Source organism: Mesitornis unicolor, unplaced genomic scaffold (assembly GCF_000695765.1).
Source record: "Mesitornis unicolor isolate BGI_N332 unplaced genomic scaffold, ASM69576v1 scaffold27559, whole genome shotgun sequence".
Taxonomy (NCBI): Eukaryota; Metazoa; Chordata; class Aves; order Mesitornithiformes; family Mesitornithidae; genus Mesitornis; species Mesitornis unicolor.
In genome coordinates, this window is record NW_010206988.1 from 2,305 (window position 1) to 20,995 (window position 18,691).

Consider the following 18,691-nt stretch of genomic DNA (forward strand, 5'->3'; position numbering starts at 1 on the left):
GCTCAAGGCCAGGTTGGATGGGGCTTTGAGCACTCTGATCTGGTGGGAGGTGTCCCTGCCCCATGGCAGTGGGTTTGGAACTGAGTGACATAAAGACCCCCTCCAACTCAAACCATTCTGTGATTCTATGCTATTACCAACCCCTAGGTTTTAGATGGAGGTCATTGAAGCTGTATACACTTGCTTGAGGCTTGTAAATCTGCCCGAGACTCAGGGGACCACGTCCAGAGCCTCTCAGCATCTGTGCACTTCAGTTCCCAGCTCGCCAGGTCATGGGAGCAGAGCCAGAACATTGCAACAGGCTCTGCATGAAGCAAGCAAACATCCACCCAAGTTTTTTTAGCTCAGACTCTGTAACTTTGCTCTCCTGTGCAGTACAGAAGATTAAATGAGAACGTTGTTAATGTATAATGTGTGCCAACAGGTGTTTTCAATGTTGTTCTGTCCTTTTGTTTATTGACAGGTATGGTTTCACTTTTCTAGGACTTGAAAACGATTTCATGAAAGTACGAAACCAAAAGAATGAAACTGAAATGTAAGTGCTACAGGGACTGCCGAGGAACAGGGCTGCTGGTGCTGTGCCATCTCCTGCCTGGCTTAGTCAATTTTGGTCAACGTAGCCAATCTGGCGAGGCCAAAGCTGTTCTGTGAGGGGTGTCAGATTTTGCTGGCCCGCCTGAAAAATTCCTGTCCTTCTTACAACACGCACTGTAGCAGGGTGCAGGTTGAAAGGCTTGCTTGCATAAATCTGCTGGTGGTTTTAATGATGCCTAAATTCAGGTCCCTTAAGTGCCTGTGGTCCCTTGTCTGTATCCTTCATCTGTGCCCAGCTGTGCAGGTGGCTCCCAGGTTTCAAGCGGTGGTTCCTGATGTTATGGACAGTGTCTGGGCCTCACAGCAGGATACTGTAAGCCTAAACTGGGTGATGTGGTTCCCTTCCCTGTAACATTTTTCCCCTCCTGAGCTGAAAATAGATTTTGCCCTGTGCTCACAGCTTGGGGGTCATCTGAGAATCACTGTCCCAATGTTCCCCGAGAACTTGCCTTCACAAGCAAGTTTCACTTCTTGATCCCCTTACAGTGAAATATTTAAATGCCAGCGCTGATGTTGCTTCCTGCTGACCCAGCCTGGGGGCTTGGCGTGCTGGTGGGCACCCGCATGCTCAGCCTCAAAGCAGCACTGAAACTTTTTTTTCCACTCCATTTTCTTGTGCGGTAGCTGTAAAAAGTACATTTTCCAGTGAGTGCTACCTCTTGTAGGGTGTATTTCTCTAACTTAGTGACTTTTTGTCTGAAGTAGTTATTCTTCTTTTACTGAGTCTAAGCTTTTTTTTTTTTTAAGGTACCAACTTCTCCATGTGTTGAACTTTGATCCTGTGCGTCGCCGTATGAGTGTCATTGTGAGGACCACCACTGGTATGATTAAAATGCATTTCTGGATTCCCATACATGTGTGTACAAATATAAACCACATCCTCTTTATTCCTGTAACCCAGAAAGGCTAAGTGGTTAGGTTTTCTAAGCTGATCTGATAAATCCTGTACTGAGTCTGGTTGGGATAGAGTTAATTTTCTTTAACCAGCAGCAGATAAGGGGAGGGAACTGGGATGGGGACAGGGACCCAGGCACTGAGATCTCTGTGCTTGCCTTGTTCCAGCCTGGAGGTACAAGTACAGCTGGGGAGATGCGAGATCTTCCCCTGAGCAGGGTGAGTTATTGTGGGGACAGCATACAAAAATTCAGAGGTCACCATTCTTCTCAAATGTCAGTCCTGTAAGGTTTGAGATGTTGATTTTGCCTTTCCTGAAAAGGTTGCCAAGGCTTCTAAATAGGAAAAAATAAACTGCTTTGCCCAATCTGGTGCAGAAAGCTTGCTCAGAGGCAGGTATGGACATCCAAGGTCACAACCTGGGGTCAAGCAGGGTTTTGCATGGTTACTGTAAGGCCTCTTTTGGTGGGCAGCTGGGCTTTTAGCAGTCCTTTCTTTAGCAGTCCTGCCAAGTTTCCTTTCTCTGTGTCATTTGCTGGTTGTTGAAGCTGTTAAGTCTTTCTACAGCTTGTGAGTGCTATAAACTATTTACAATTTGCTTTTAGGAAAGTTGCTTCTCTTCTGCAAAGGAGCAGACTCCTCTGTTTTTCCAAGGGTGCAGCAAGAAGAAATTCAACAAACAAAAGTCCACGTGGACCGCAACGCTATGGTGAGTGCACGGCTGGCATTTGGCTGGCTCCTGGGGTCAGGAAAGCTTTATTCCAAAAATAGGGAGGTGACCTTGCTTTGGACAAAAGTGTTGAAAATCTGAGTGTTGCTTCACATTGTTCTGAAGCCAAGCATCTTTCCTTTTCTGATTCTTTGGCTTCCACCTTTATTTGACTTTGATATACTTATATGGTCTTTATCACAGTTGTGTCTAAGCAGCTCCCAAGCAAGTTAAAAATAGAAATAACAATAGCAAGCTGTTTTCTCCAGTGGGAAAAGTGCCTGGTCCCAGTCATGGGGACAACCGGTCCCTGCTCTCCCTGCTAGATGCACGCTCTTGCCTCTGATCCTTCTTTTAGTTTCTCTCTGCCTTATTACATGCATGTAATAAGTGTAACCACAGTTTCTTTGATGGGATGAAGTTACTGTATGAACACAGGGAAATTGGTCTTTTGAGTCAAGCCAACAAATTGTCATTGCCATCAGGGTCAGTACTGACAGAAAGCACTGATGGTGGGGAATAGCACTAACTCTCAAGTGAGGAGCTGTAGGAAATCTGGTTTCAGGACACTTGTCCACTATAATTTCTTTCTCTCTCCCTACCAGGATGGCTACCGAACGCTCTGCGTGGCATTCAAAGAACTAACTCAAAAGGAGTATGACAAAATTGACAGACAACTTAGTGAAGCTAAGATGGCTCTGCAGGACAGGGAGGAAAAGATGGCGAGGGTTTTTGAAGACACAGAAGCAGACATGCACTTGATTGGGGCTACTGCCGTAGAAGACAGGTAAAGAGGTGCCCATCACCACCACGGTGCCTACAGTTTCTCCCTGACATTGCATTATGGCCCTGACTTGCTGTGCTGGAACTGAGCAGCCAGGCACATGCTTGGAAGTGTCTAGGGCAACTAATTACTCTGTGGCACAACCCATTACACAGTGCCCTCGTTGCTAAAATCAGCTGGTGTAGTAGGAATTAGAATTTATTAATGAAACTACAGAGGTACTCGTGCTTCTGTAAAGTGAATTAAGCATGCAGCATTCATTTGCACATCAAAACAGATTTAGTTTTGCATGCAGTTACAGTAACTGCATGTGTAAATTAAATTCTTATTTTTGACTCAAGTCTCACAGTATAAAGCAGTGATGATTTTTTGTTTTGGCTGCAAATAAAAACTTGTGATTGACTTCTAATCCTTATTCCTGTGGCAGTAGTCTCTTCAGCATAGGGAAAATCAATGGACTTTTTTTTGAGCTGGTATTTCCTACCTGCAAAATAAAGGTTGCACAGATTAAGCGTGGGCCAGCCTGAGCAGTGATGTTTTTACTTCTGCTTGCAGGCTGCAGGAACAGTCAGCAGAGACAATTGAAGCTCTACACACAGCTGGCATGAAGGTTTGGGTGCTGACGGGAGACAAGATGGAAACTGCCAAATCCACCTGCTATGCCTGCAGGCTTTTCCAGACCAGCACCGAGCTGCTGGAGCTGACAGCAAGAACGGTGGGGGAGAGTGAAAGAAAGGAGGATCGGCTCCATGAACTGCTAATGGAGTACCATAAAAAACTGATTCAGGACATTCCCAAAAACCGGGGAGTCCTAAAGAGGTAAGTGAGCAGGAGGACCCAGTCTGTGTGCACTTGGGATGCAGTTGCAAAGTTTATAGAGAAATAGGACCATGCTGTGGCCCTGGCAACTAGCCTGCTTGGAGACACTGCAACTGGCTCCTTTGCTTTGCTCATTATCTCTAGTATTAGCTGGTTTTGAACTTAATTACTCAGTTCCCTTCGTGAAAGTCACATGTTAAATCCAAACTTGGTAAGATTGCTGAACCCCCCAAAAGGGATGGGAAGAAAATGAATACAAAAGCAATTTATTTTCTGCTAAGGTGATACAAGAAGCTGGATTGACTTTTTAAGTCTGATTTAATTTCAAACTTGTTCCTTGTTGTATCCCAGAAGCTGGACATTGAGTCAAGAATATGGCCTGATCATAGATGGCTCAACACTGTCACTGATACTCAACCCTTCTCAGGACTCGAGTTCTAGTAATTACAAAAACATATTTCTACAAATCTGCTTGAAGTGTACTGCAGTCCTCTGCTGCCGGATGGCTCCCTTGCAGAAAGCACAGGTATTTACTTTTAACTATCTGAAGCACATCATTAGAGGATGCAATGCACTTCTAACCCATTGGCTGGGACTTGACCTGATCATCTTAATCAGCTGGGACTTCTGGCTATGTGTAAGCCTTGTCTGAGCTTCAGTGTGTGATGGAAACACACCAGTTTTTCAAATCTGAATGTAAACCTTTGTTTCATAAGCTCGCAGGAAGCCACAAACCCAAGCCAATTAGAAATAAACAAAAAACTATTTGTTCTTTTTACCTTTCCAAATTTGTTGAGTGGAGTCTGTGACTTTCTCATGCCAGCTGATGGTATCCAATCCTGATGAGTGACATGTTTCTGCTCCTCTTCCATGGGATGGTTTCCTGTCCCCTGAAATGGCCAAGGGGTCCCATCTTTGGGAGAGTGTGGTCTGGCAGAAGGGAAGAGTGGGATGCTGCTGTCTGGGATTTGTTTTTAAATACTGTCCTTCATCTCCGTGCAGCTGGATCTTGGCTTTCACTCTGGCTGATGACTGCAAAGGAAATAACGAGGGAGTTTATTAGTCTGAAGTTTCCAGGCATTATCTTGCTGCTGTAAAAGCCCGGCTAGTTGACCTGAGGGACTTTTGCAACTGGGGCAGTGGGGAGGAGGGGCTCCGGAGGCTTTTTAACTGAATTTTTTGTTTCTGCTGTTATCCTTTTAGATTGTGCGAATGGTAAAGAACACAAAAGGGAGCCCTATAACACTCTCTATAGGAGATGGTGCAAATGATGTTAGTATGATTCTGGAAGCACACGTTGGAATAGGTAATACCCTGCTAATACCCATCTGATGCCTAAGACCCTTCTGCTGTTGCTGGGGTTCACTATTGAGACACAGTCAGTATTTCTGATTGCACACAGTTAAACTGATCCCATTGAAAGATGCAGAAAATCTGCTATTGCTTTCTTTGGAGGCAGTGTTTGATTCCAGATAAATATTTGGGATCATCATATGCTGCTCACCTTTGATAGTACCACTCTCTTATCAGTGATTAAACTACAGGTTGTGGTCAAAAACTCTATGGCCAAATTCAAGGTTGCAAAGGTTGCTTGCTGGTCAGAAAAAAAAAAAGGCACAAGTAAACTGATGGGTGATTACTGGCAGTTGTTGCAAAGGCGGTGCAATTAAAATATCAGACTTTATTAGAGCTAACTGGTCGCAGCTGCTAGTAAGTCACCACTGGGAGCCACGTGTATTTCCCCAGGGCTGATGCTCAGTTACTTTGTGTCTGGCCTGTTGGTATGACTGACATCAGGCTGGAAACAGTCCTACTTTCTGCAGACTGGTGTTGGAGATACAGGAAATTGTTTTTTTCAATACTGCTAAAGAAGGGTTGATGGACAAGAAAGGGCGGCCTCTTTATTTGGGGCTATAGGAAATGCTGTGTTACCCTCTAATGAATGGGGTCCTGGTGCAGTTTGTTTTGACGTGGCTTTTGAGTGAACAAAACTGAGCTCAGCTCTGCATGGATGTTTCTGGAGGCTGAGTGTCTGCAGTGAAATAACTGGGCTGTGTGAGATGTGGGCAAGCCCGTGGGGAAATCGATTTCTTAGCTTTTATCAGGCTTGCTTAGATATTCTTCACCATGTTATCTTACATAGGAACTCAGACAGCAACCTAAATATATCTTAAAAACTCCAGAGGCAGATCTGAGTGCTGTGGAGCCAAAACCACACCGAGTCTTGCAGCACATTAGCATTTTGCTCTCCTGGGGTACTCAGGGGGGAAATACAGCCTTTGTCATGCCTTGAGACACTGAGTGATGTGACCAAGTCTAGTGGGTAGCATCGGTCCAGATTACCGTCCCGTAAGGATTAACCCCTTGCTATAGCATTGATCTAAATCCCAATCACTTAAGTACTAATCCCTTGCCATGCTTCTATCTCCAGGCATAAAAGGCAAAGAAGGGCGACAGGCTTCCAGAAACAGCGATTACGCTGTGCCAAAGTTTAAACATTTAAGAAAATTGCTACTAGCGCATGGGCATTTATATTATGTGAGAATAGCACACCTTGTACAGTATTTCTTCTATAAGGTAAGGATGTGTGCACAGTGTGTCTTGTTGTTTGTACTGTGGGGTTTTTTTGACGATAGGAAAAAGAGCAAACAGGAAAAAAATGTATAGGATAGTCTGTAGCTCTGTTCTTTCCCCAGAACAGGCTGTCTCTGCAATGTGCCTGTCAGTTGAGAGTAATGCTTACAGGGCAACATGAGCATGACTTTCTTCCAGTGTTTTCTGCAGATACTAAGAGTTCATTGGGTTAGTTTTGTGCTTGGTAGAAAACAATACCCTAACTCATCTGATACTGTAATAAAAGATGCTAATGCCTCGTAACAGGAAAAAATATTTACATTGAGAAGTCAAGAAATTTCCTGCTAACTGTTTGTCTTTTGTTTCCCTAGAACCTTTGCTTCATTTTACCGCAGTTTTTATACCAGTTCTTCTGTGGATTCTCACAGCAGGTAACTTCCAGTAACATGTCTATAAAACCAGGATAAAAAGCAAGAGACACAACGAGGCTTCCTAGCAGAGACTTGGCTTTTAGTGTCCAGTCCCTTTCTCTCCTCACTTTAGAGGACAGTAGGAACCAACCCCATTGCTCAGTGATGTCTTTCTTTTCAGTTATGGGTCTCAAAAACATCTTTCTCTCCTTTCCCATCAATCGCCCATGAACACAGATGGACACCTTCCTAAAATAACAAGAGGGGTTTAGCTGGTCAGTCAGCACCTGATTTTGCTACTACTTCTTCTTCTAAGAGAAAAAGTTTTCAAAGACTTCCTGATCTTTTCTCTGCCTCTCAAAAGGAAGAACAGTTTGTTCTTTTCTGACAGCCTTTAAAAAAAGACACATGATGAGTGTCATCAGAGCCTTGCTTTGTCCAAGTAATCAGAAGGACTGATCTGTTTGGCGGGTGGACTCATATGCATGGAGACCAGAGCTTTGGCTTTTGTGCCAACTTACCAGCTTTTGTGTCTATTTGGGCTCAAAAGTAATCATATGGAAGAGTAAATGATAGGAGATAATTCTCTACTTGTCTGGGCAGAACTACTTGCTTTTTTTCTTAAAAAAAAAAAAAAAAGTCATAGTTCTCCAAAATAGTCTAGTCTTTAGAGAGTCATAGGAGACATCAAGTATATTAATAGAAAGAGCAGCTACAGAAAAGCTGTGATAAGGCCTGTTTAATCACATTTTTCTGGAGAAAAAGCTGGAGCTGAGACCAGCCAGCTACAAAACTTCTGGGTGCTGGGAATGAGGTCTCAGTCACTTAGCCTGCAGGTGCCTTGGCCCCCTGGCATTGCATGGAGTGTCACCCCTATCAAATGAAACTGTCCTGTGTGGCTATGACAGAGATTAATCTGTAGGGTATGTATGGAGGCAAGGGCTGGAAACAGTTAATCTCTTTATGGGGAGACTTTTAAAGGGGAATTTGTCTTATTTTACCCTTTCTTCTTCTAAGCCGCTGTATGATGCTGCTTATCTTACCATGTACAATATCTGCTTCACATCACTACCTATCCTGGCGTACAGCCTCCTGGAGCAGCATATCAACATCGACACGCTGACCTCGGATCCACAGCTGTATATGTAAGTAGTGCTGGACTGGATATGCTTTGACACAACTTGGTGGTTTATCCATGGTTTAAGTTTTGTTGGTGCAGGAGTGTAAATAGCTGTCCTTGTTCTGTGTCAGTGATGGGGTTGCCATGAACTGCAGAAAAAGGCTGTTTCTGTCCCTGTTGGCTCTGCTGCTGAGCAATGTCCTATTTACTGCCTATTTCTAGTTAGTTATGCTCTCCAACAGTGTCTGGACTAGCAAATTGTGCTGCTGCGCCCATATAAAAAGGTAAACTGTAGTGGAGTTCTTTATCCATAATAAAAATCAAGCTGCAAGTATGGCCAGACTATTCACTCACGTTAGCTTTAAGCCAGGCAGCATGAGTTAAGCGCATGATAGAGTGTATAATGGGTCACAGAGAGATATAGCTTTCAGGAGAAAAAAAAAAAAAAAGATCTGGTCATTTTCAGAAGGGCAAATGTTCCTGAAGCCCAGCTCAGGCAGGTAGTTTTTCTAGCCTTCCCCCTAGGCTTCCCCTCCACAGGCCAACTCCTCATATCAGAGACTATTGCTGGAGAGCCCCTCTCTTTGAGATTCCTGCCCATGGCAGAGCCCAGTTTAAGAGGAGACTGTCTCTCTGCTTTTGCTGGTTGCAACAGGAGGAGGCTCTGACTTCCCACAGAAACAGAGATGCTTCCCATCTTCCTCCCACCCCTGCCTGCACACACACACACTTGGGTGCAGCCCTTCAGCAAGGACTAAGGAAGATGCTTTTTTTTGGGAGTACTCTGTTCATATATCGCTGTTGTTAATTCACTTGCTTGGCAGTAAGCTCAGCACCGAGCTCACCCCTGTGACAAGCAACCAGGTTGAGACTGCTCTGACCAGTGCCTTGTGCAAGCCCTGTCACCATCATACAATGCTGTGTGTGACATGACTGTGTTTAAGCCAAGAGTGATGCCTTTGCAGGGACAGCAAAGGGAGTTAGCAGATGCCTAAAGATAGTGTGTTGTAGTTGCTTTAGTTATAGAAAAATCGGCAAATGCAACAAGAGCTGTAAAGCTAGTAAGGGACTTTGGGTGCTTTTGAAGTAAGTACTCAGATCCAGGATTGATCAGACCTCTGCATTCCTCCACTCATATAGCAAAATGCCACCGTGTCTATTTTAAATAAATTGGTAATTGGATATTGTGTGGCATAGACTAGTAACAGCAGGCCCCTGCGCTTTCACACGGGTGGGCTGTCTGAACTCTGGGGTCTGTCCATTGAGGGAAAGCAGATTAATTGTGCAGGCAGATAGCTTTAGTTTGAATATTCATGACTCTGCATGTGCTGCTGAATGCAGAGAGTCTGCTGCGCCTCTGCTGTATGAAGTGCTGAGCTGCTGCAGTGCAGATCTCTAGTCTGAGGCGCTGTGAAAAACCTGTTTACGATGAGCACTGCGGGACATAAATGTGAATGCAGAACAGAGCTTGCAGTGAGGAAGATGGTTGTATTTTCTCTCCTTGCAATAAAACGCACTTACAGTCTGGTTTATCCATGCTCTTTATAGTCAAATTGTGGTGTGTGAGAGCATTCCCACTGCATCATCATGCATAGGATTCAGTAGGGTTTTGTTTTGAAAACTGCAATTATACGAGCCCAGCACCGCAATGGTTTGCAAGGTCCATCTTGGTGAAAATAGATGTATTGCTTTAATAGTTAGGAAGAAAAATGAGAAATGAATGGGGATTTTTGGTTTTGTGATAAGCAATGCTTTTATCTCCTATCAATCTTCAAGTTTTAAAGGAAATAATCTGAAAAGATAATGATGCAGGAAACTCTCTTTAGCTCCCTCCTGCCTTGATGGCCGCTCTCCGCTCACCAGCCTTTGCCTGCAGTCTGTGCAGAGCTCTGCCCACAGCACATCCATTTGCTGCTGCCTCCATGCTGGATCTCATCCTATATTCAGCCAAGAGCCTCCTTCTACAACCCCCATGTTAAAAACACCCACCGTACGATTTAGGAGGTTATTTTCAGTCTGCTCAGAAAAAACACTACTTCCAGGGATGGAACTTGCAGAGCTTTGCTCAAAGAGGGATTTTGGGGATTTAACAAAGCAGGAAACACACCACAGATTTGCCGCATCCTCTGCAGCTTTTCTTCAGCATTGTCCTGGTTTTAAAATTCAGCAGTTAATGTCAGATACCCTGGGCAGAGCAGGAGCAGGGGGAGAGGCTCAGGACAGCGTTATAGCTGTTTGCTTTGAGCTGGCTTGGATTAAAATCCACCTAGAGGAGAAGGACAAAACAAATTTAATATGCTGAACCTCTTATGATTTGTCATGGCTAACAGCTGCATGTGGCAGATGTTTTTGTCCTGTACGCTGGCAGATATCTGTGCGTTTTACCTCCTTGTTTCCAAAGCCTACTGGCCGCCTGGCTGCAAGGGGCTTTGCAGCGCATCTTAAATATGGCAATGATGTTCTTGTTACTCTCTCTTGGCAGGAAGGTTTCAGATAATGCGATGCTGCAGTGGAGGCCGTTCCTGTACTGGACCTTTCTGGGCACCTTTGAAGGACTTGTGTTTTTCTTTGGGGTTTATTTTCTTTTTCAAAATTCATCATTGGAAGATAACGGAAAGGTAACACCACCAAAAAAAGAAAAAGAAAGATGAGTGTTTCTTTTGTGCACTGCCTCTTTTATATGCTTGGCAGGGAATATCTACACGCTTAATCTGTGTGGTGTGTCTTGAGTCTTGTCAGATGGTGTAGCCTTGCTTATGGTGTGATTTTGCAGCAAATGCTTGAAATGAAACATTTTCCAAATTGCCATGGAAACAGGGCAGAGCTGGTTATACTCAATAGGCAAAAGAACTAGTCTTACACATAGCTTTATTCCAACCTGGCAAGCTTTGCACAACACTCTTCCACTCTCCTGTGTGGTCCCAGGTGTTGAGCCAGGGCAGGAACACTGTCTGTCCTTCCTACCAGCATGCCATGTGAATTTGAGCACGTGTTTGGCTGGAGACTAGCAACTGAATTATCCCACCTTGATAAGATGCTGCTTGTCAGCTTTTCTTTTTTTTTTTTTTCTTTTTGCTGGTTAACTGAGTACAGAGCAAAGCATTAGTGCAGTGCAGCTGCCACGCATGGTGACCTGGGCTGTCACAGGACCCTTTCCCCAAGGGGATACGGAGCATGTCAGCAGGTCTCCACTGATGGAAAACTTCTTTATGCCATCACTTGTGACCCTTGAAAATACCTTATTTTTTTTTTTGTAGCAGCTAACACTTGGAGAAAAACTCATGAGATTTACGTATGTATATGCATACGTTACATCAGTGCCAAGATTTATGGCCCCAGCTGTAAGCAGTCAAACCTGTGTACTGTAGATTGAGTGCTTTTCTGTATTTATAGCCATTCTGGTTGTATTTGAATAAAACATGAAGCACTGATATGTTCTGCAAATGCTTTGAGAGATCAGGTCTGTGGGGCACTAAAATAAGATTTGTGGTTATGTCCTGTTCTGTAAATACTTATACCTGTAAGAACTGCTACCAGCAATTGCTCATAATATCCATGTATGTTTGATTGACCCCTTTTTCGCTCCTATTGACTTTAATTTTTTTGCATTTTTTGAAAATTTTTACATTTCACTTTCTGTTTTAATGTATGCATTCAGATCTTGACAGCCTTTGGTAAGCATCCCTCCCATTCATCGCCATCGTTTGGATTTATACGCAGTATCTGCTTTTCTTTGTCATGCGTAGTCACTAGTATCCGCAAACCAAACCAGATGGAAAAATACCCACTGGTGCATTCTGCAAATGGGACTGAAATGAGACAATGAGCAGAGGTGTTGCGAGAAAGCAGAAACTGAGTAAATTACCAAGAAGCCATGAAATACAGGTGGTCTGATGACTTGTAACATTGCTGTTAGTAGGAGGTTGTACCTGTCACCTGTCTGTGTGGCACTGCATGGCACAGGGTAGCGTAGCGGGCAGCAAGTTGTGCAGGGTGCCCGATGCCTCTGCGAGCATCACTCCCTTGTAGTAGTTGCTCCATCCCGTTCTTCCCCTCCGGTCCCTGCTTGCACGCCTGTCCTCATCGTCTTCTGTGCCTCTCCAAGGAGATGGACCAAGACGCCTGTGGCAATGTAACTTGTTTTTCAGGTTTTTGGGAACTGGACTTTTGGGACGATTGTTTTCACCGTGCTGGTGTTCACCGTCACTCTGAAGGTTAGGCTCTTCCTTCCTTTTTCACTCGCTTATTTTTGCAGTCATTTTCCAATGCATGTGTATGCGCTGTGAAATCATGCAGCAAACGTGTTGAAGGTGAAGTTTCTCTGAGTAAGTTTCCCGCCACACTTAAATCTTCTCTAAATCTTCTCTTCTTCCATAGAGGCAGAACTTGCTTATTGACCCCTGTCCATTGTGTAGTCCATGGGCTGTGTTCTGGGCTGTGCTGGTCTATAAGTGTTAAATTATTTTCCTGGTTTTTGCCCTCTTCTGAGGACTCCAGTTGATTACAGTTGACTTTCTCACACTTTTACCCCTTGGTGTTCAGTTCCAACAAGAAGAGAACAACAATGGAGAGCGTGGGTTTGTCCACCTTGTTTCAGGTGCTGCAAAGCACTGGAGGGATCACAGAAGCACATGTATCACATAATAATAGCAAATCTGCTGTGTTTCACAGAGCCTTCCAGAACAAACAGTTTGCATAAGACCCTACAATATGTCTTTTATGTTTGGTTCAGGAAAGCAGGTGGTAGCAGGAGGCAATTAGAATCCCCATAACCTTTAGACATTTCTTTCCTGTAACATCAGAGGTTGCATCAAATTTATTCTACTAAAAGATGTCAGTTACAATTAGAAACTCACTATTTCCCTGTTGACATTGTGCCAGTCTGGAGATACTGAAAATATTTTCCCTGGTGCACATATGCAGAGAGGTAGTTGTTTGGAAAATTTCAACCTTAATGTGAAAGCGGTGAGAAATTTTATATAAATAGAATCAAATACACCTGCATCTGATGCTTCTTCTGTCTTTTATTCACACAGCTGGCATTAGATACCCGATTCTGGACATGGATGAACCACTTTGTGATTTGGGGCTCCCTTGCCTTCTATGTGTTTTTCTCATTCTTTTGGGGAGGAGTCATTTGGCAAGTACCTTTTCTTCTTTCTGTAGTGCTTTCTTAGGGGAGCGCCCAATGCTGGCTCTGGCGAGGAGACAGACATAGCTGCAGCATCCCCTTAGTTGGCTATCCAGAGACTTACGGATGGCAGGAGCAATCATGCTCCTCCCTCTGCTGAAGAGATAGCCTAGAAGCAGATAACACCCTGATTGCCATCCAGGTTGCTTGCCTTTTACAAGAGGTGGTTTGCTTTTCTGCCTGTAGGTTCCTTTCTGATCTGTGTGTGTGGATGGGAAAGGAAAATTGGTGGTAGAAAGGAACCCTATGGAACAGAAGGAAAGAAAAGATGAGGCAGATGCAGAGCCAGAGAATCTGGCACTCTGGGGCAGCTTAAGGGGGGAGAAAGGAGCAGGAGAAGACTCAGATCCTCCTGCTGAAATCCTGGATCCGAGTAGAAGAATAAACTCTCATTGATTTGACTGTGACCAGGATTTTAGCCTTAATGTCTTGCAAAAGCAGGCAAGCAATAGTACATTACAAATATTACTAGTTTTCTATTTGTCATACTGGAGTAGATGTTCAAGTTGACATTCACAGCATCTTCCATTTTACACCATAGGCTGTTGGCTAGATCCCTGACCCAGCAGTCTGCTACTAAAGATGTGGAACTGATTTAAATATTTTAACTGAGCGTCACAGCCTTTAACTCTTCAGTGTTCCTAACCAGCAGATTCAGATCTGTGATCTAGCCAGATCTCTGTGCTGAAATATGTGAGTTTTCTACTGTTGTATTTAATTTTCACAGCTCAGTATTTTTGAGTCAAGCAACAACTGCTTTGGGATCCTTGTTATTGGTTATTTATGAGGCATTTTTCACAAGCTTCTGTTGTTCCCCTTTGTTATCAAGAGAGGAAGACACAAACAACCTATTAGGACTGACAGTCTGAATTTCCACTACCAAAAGCAAACCACAAGCTATAATGAAGTCCAGAGTTGAAATAAAATTATCTGTTTTTTGACAAGGTGAATAATTTATCTTTCAGTGATAGTAGCAAAATCCAAACCCCTCCCCACCCTGAAATGAAACAGATGTGGAAGATGCAAAACAGACTGTGCAAGGTGACAGGACAGTCGTCCAGAACTGGTGCAGTTGAAGGCAGGAGATGCACTGGGAGAAAGATAGACAGTGTGTTTCTGAGCAGCTGTATCCATCCCTATATGAAAGGGAGGCATTACTGGTAATGGTTTGATCTGAATCTGACTTTGATTCTGACCTTCTTAGAAAATGAGTGTTAACTAGAATTTATTTGTATCCTTTCTTTTTCAGGCCTTTCTTGAAGCAGCAAAGAATGTATTTTGTATTTGCCCATATGCTGACTTCTGTTTCCACATGGCTGGCAATAATTCTCCTGATCTTTATCAGCCTTTTCCCAGAAATTCTTCTAATAGTTTTAAAAAATATTAAAGAGAAAAATCGTCAGGTAAGGAACAAGATGATGTATTGCACAGTATTTTTAGGAAGACCTCTTTTACTTTTAAGCACCCTATGAACGCGTAACAGTACTGTGTACCACTTGTGTCTCAGGGAAGGCTTTTTAGAGTTTCGTTTTGTTCTTTCACATGCCAGAAATGTCAGGAAGCTCATCTAAAAATACTACCTCAATCTGTAGCAAGGAGAGAATCAACCTGTGCCTTTCCTTAGTTGCCTTTATTGGATAGAAATCTGCCAATCTCTTATAGAAGTACAGTAACCCTTTTCCAACCTGATCATCAAACCCACCATACTGTGTCCTGAAAAATAGCTACTTCTTTTTATGTCAAAGAACACACCCACACTGTTCCCCGTGGGCATGTCCTCAAGTGGCGGTGCAGGGGGAATAGGGTTACATTTTGTCATATCGGGGTACCCCCTTAATAAAGGAGGGCTTGTGCTGTGGCCTTACCCTGCAATGTGTAACTCTCCTTGAAGGCAGTTTGGTTTCCTAAGAGCTTTCCTCCGCTGCTGAGGAGGAGGGCTTGTTTTAGAATTGTAAACCATCTCCTAAAAGTTTTCTTTGTCACTCCTGCAAATGGTGAATGCCAGCACTTAGGGTCATGACTCGCACTGTGCTGAGGCCTCCACCCCTGCCTCTTGCTGTCTGCTTGCCTGGAGGTGCTGAACACCCCTGCAGCACCATAACCCCCGGGCAGCCCCTGCTTACTATGGCCATGACCCCGCTGTTCCCTGTGTCTCTCCTTGCTCCTGCAGCCCCTCTTTTTCCCCTCCAGCTAGAAAAGTCTCTTCATCTGTGCATAGCAAACTAAACACAGGCTGAGCTGTATTTAAATGCACATTTTGAGGAAGAGTTTTATAAAACACCTGAAGCTGATATCAGCTCTAGATGTCTCTGTCAGCAGCCAGATGCTGTAGTCGGTCACCTAATTTTTAAAGGTATCTAAGAGCAGGTAAATGCTTTCAAATCCAGACCCTTTTTGAGAATCCTGACCTTAGTATTGCAAAAAAAAAAAAATCAAATGAAAATAAGCATTAAATGAAAAACAAGATTAGGGCAGTTATTCAGATGCCTGAACCCCCAGCTTGACACCTGAGGATTCCTCTGGAAGGGGAGGATGGACTGAGCCCAGGTCATTGAGCATTTGCCCTTGACCTCAATGGGACTGGGTTTTACCCTTAGCTACCTATAAGACAACACATCAGCTCTGCTTAGTCTTTATTAAATATTCACTGTGAAAATGTTGGGTTTTTCTTTGCTTTTTTTTTTTTTAACCGCAAGGTGCATTTGTGTTTTCCTTGGTTTCCGCCTTTCTCTTTCTTGTACTGCAATTTTCTGTCTTTTGTGCTGTTATGAACTAGGTAACGAAGCGCCTTCCTTCCTCAGGAACATCCACTATCTTCATGCTTTCTCAAACTTCCAGCAATCACAGCTTTTCTTGGAGTGAATAAGGTGATTTCCCTTCTGAGTTGCTATGTGTTGCTTGCTCTGCTGCTTTTTTCCCCTCCTTCTAATGCCTAACTCCTGCAAATCCATGTTTAGATTTGCTCACCCTGCAAAACCGTGCTTTCTCGCTCCTTCCTCTTGCTTTAATTTAAATCTTTTGCTTAAATATTTAGTCTCTCTTCCCCTTCGGTCTTCCCCTCAGGTAGGTGAACTGGTGGTGCTTGGGATGTCCAAGTGAGGTGGATGCAGCCAATGCTGGTTGCACTCTCCTTCCCCACTGTAGTTTTAGGTGTTAGTGGACGAGATCCAAACTCGTTCTGTAGAGCATGGGACAAGGTGGACTGGATTAGGGTTGTCTTCCAGATGACTTGGCAAACAGTTCAGGCTTGTTTGATTTCGGAGGAGCTCCCTAAGTGCCTGTCTTGCCCAGTCCATCCCACTTAGCACTGCTGCAATTCTTTATACAAGTGAATAAGCCACTGCACTCAACCCTCCTACCAAGGTGTACACTTGCTGACTGTGTGGATGGTGGGACTGCCTCAGAGCAAAGTGCCTTGCAAACAGGATCCCAGCATTTGGTTTCACTGCAGATCTTCTGTATGACTTGCTATTTGAAAAATACCAGTATAAAGTATAAGATCTAGCATGGTTTCCTCCTCCCTCAAAAGCACCTGTAGCATAAACGCCCCATCCCAAAGTCAGCTGTTTTGGGAAGCAGGGCTCATTTCTGCATACCCTCCGTGCCTCTTGCACTGCAAAACCCAGCCGGTGTTAATCTCCGGGGTGTGCAGGGAGCGTGGCTTGCTACAGCCCTTATGATGCGACTTAGTGGTAATGAGGTGTGTGTGTGTGTTGTACTGTTTGACTGTTAGGCAGGGGACAGCATTGCGTGTGCTGTAAGTCTCTTTGCCTCGCTGTTACAGAGCAGCAGGAAGGCACCCGAGTCCTTGTCGGCCAGACCCTCTGTCAGACCACTACTTTTAAGAACATTCTCAGATGAGTCTAATGTGTTGTAACAGGTACCCTGTCCGAAGGAGTTGGGATGGTTTTAAATGGCATTGATTAACCAAATATAACTTTCCAAATCAGTTAAACTGTGGTTCTTGTAATCTTCTTGACTGTCGGTGTGGGGCACCTGTCCTTGTGGAATGGAGATGCAATGCTTGGGATGCATTTTAATTTGGGGAGGTTGTCCTATCCAGCCTTTTCAGGATCCCATATGTGCACAGATCTTCTCAAACTGAAGTATTTTGCAGCTTAAACTGAAATATTTTGCAGTATGTAGACAAATCTTTCAATATAATTGATATTTTAGTCTAATATTAACAGGCATCTTAGTCTGTGAATAGTCAGTGAATCATGCTAACAGTGATTATAAAAGCTAACACTGATGTATTTACAGTGAAGTATTAAAATATCGGTTATTAAAATGATTCCAGTATTGCATCTGAATTGTACCAAAATCCCTTTTTCTAGGGTGCATGCTGTTCTGTCGGATAGAAATAAGTACGTTTTAATTTATCTGCATAGATTTAAACTAAACACGTGTACTTGTCTTTGTATGTAAACATACAGTATGGCAGGCATATTTGTGTCACACAGACAGCATCCTAGTACAAGTTTACTTGATTATAAACATCATAGTAAGGCAGTAGCAGAATAAAAAAGTAAAAGTGCCTAATTGAATTCACAATTTCACTATTAAGTGAGAAGTTACATAGTTGTATGGTGTCTGCTACAAACCTAAAAATGCAAATTTTCTGCAAACCTCTTCTACCTTTGTACCCATACCTGCTTGTAAAGAAAATCGATAAAGAGAATGAAAAAAAGAAAAGGAAAAAAAAACAACAACAAAAGGAATCAGTTTAATGGGAATGACAGGTCCAAGAGTCGGGTTTGCCAGAGCTCCAAATATATCTGGCATAAATGCGGGTTTCTGCTTGCCCGGGTATTGCCATTCCCTCTCTGCAGACGTTAGGTGGTGCTCTCCACTACCGTATACTGGTGCAGACTGGAGCAGAATGGGAGCTGCAGGGGATACCGAGGCAGGTATCACTATTAGGCTTTATACAGCATTTTGCAGATTGTGCAGATTGATTTACTATCTTGTTGTTTGGTTATGAATGAGATTTGGCACTTTTATCATGGTCTAACCATTCTTCTATAAAATTTTAAGTATTTTTTTCTAAAAATAACACAGGAACTGGTTTGAGTTTGCGAATGTAACAATTGCAATCCTTGTGTGTTTTCTTTCTGATTTTTGCAGACTGGCCCCTTTGATCTGCCTATGTTAGTCTCATACAAACATATAGAAAACGGTTATGTGAAGACTGAAGATGCTGTTACTAATGTGGCAGAAAGATATCCTCTCAGGATACTTTAAAGTGCTTCATACAAACACTGCATCTTGTCATGCTGTAGGAAAAAAACATGGGTCTAACCTACCAGTTCTCTTTAAAATCACCAAGTACAGTAAGCAGCCGTGTTGATAAAGCAGTAGCCAGAGCACTGGCTCCACAGTACCTGTTTGTCTTTGGGCTTGTGGCTTCCTCACCCCCTAAAAAAAATTCTGCCAAATCAGAAGTCTATGTCATTGGAGACTAAGAAAGCATCTTTTAGGGATTCATCCAAAACATCATTAATTGAAGTGCAAGAGGGCAAGGCCAGCCCTATTTCACACAGGGGCTTCCTCTGCCCACTGCAGATCTGCCTGAGAGCTGCTGAAGTCTCTTGCT

At 43.5% G+C, this 18,691-nt stretch overlaps 1 protein-coding gene across 1 annotated transcript in view; it reads left to right on the plus strand.

Moving 5' to 3' along the window:
* The window catches only part of ATP11C (ATPase, class VI, type 11C), a gene marked incomplete at its 5' end in the record, with an annotated part of 19,303 nt that extends 880 nt beyond the window's left edge, over window positions 1–18,423 (plus strand). Inside the window, 15 exons of the mRNA XM_010191984.1 lie at window positions 464–535; window positions 1,342–1,415; window positions 2,094–2,197; window positions 2,803–2,984; window positions 3,537–3,800; window positions 4,152–4,326; window positions 5,004–5,106; window positions 6,232–6,377; window positions 6,746–6,805; window positions 7,802–7,929; window positions 10,387–10,522; window positions 12,053–12,118; window positions 12,941–13,044; window positions 14,345–14,498; window positions 18,223–18,423. Of these exons, the coding sequence (XP_010190286.1) occupies window positions 464–535; window positions 1,342–1,415; window positions 2,094–2,197; window positions 2,803–2,984; window positions 3,537–3,800; window positions 4,152–4,326; window positions 5,004–5,106; window positions 6,232–6,377; window positions 6,746–6,805; window positions 7,802–7,929; window positions 10,387–10,522; window positions 12,053–12,118; window positions 12,941–13,044; window positions 14,345–14,498; window positions 18,223–18,339 (1,885 nt within the window). The remainder of the gene's footprint in view (window positions 1–463; window positions 536–1,341; window positions 1,416–2,093; window positions 2,198–2,802; window positions 2,985–3,536; window positions 3,801–4,151; window positions 4,327–5,003; window positions 5,107–6,231; window positions 6,378–6,745; window positions 6,806–7,801; window positions 7,930–10,386; window positions 10,523–12,052; window positions 12,119–12,940; window positions 13,045–14,344; window positions 14,499–18,222) is intronic.
* Window positions 18,424–18,691: the final 268 nt, after the last annotated feature.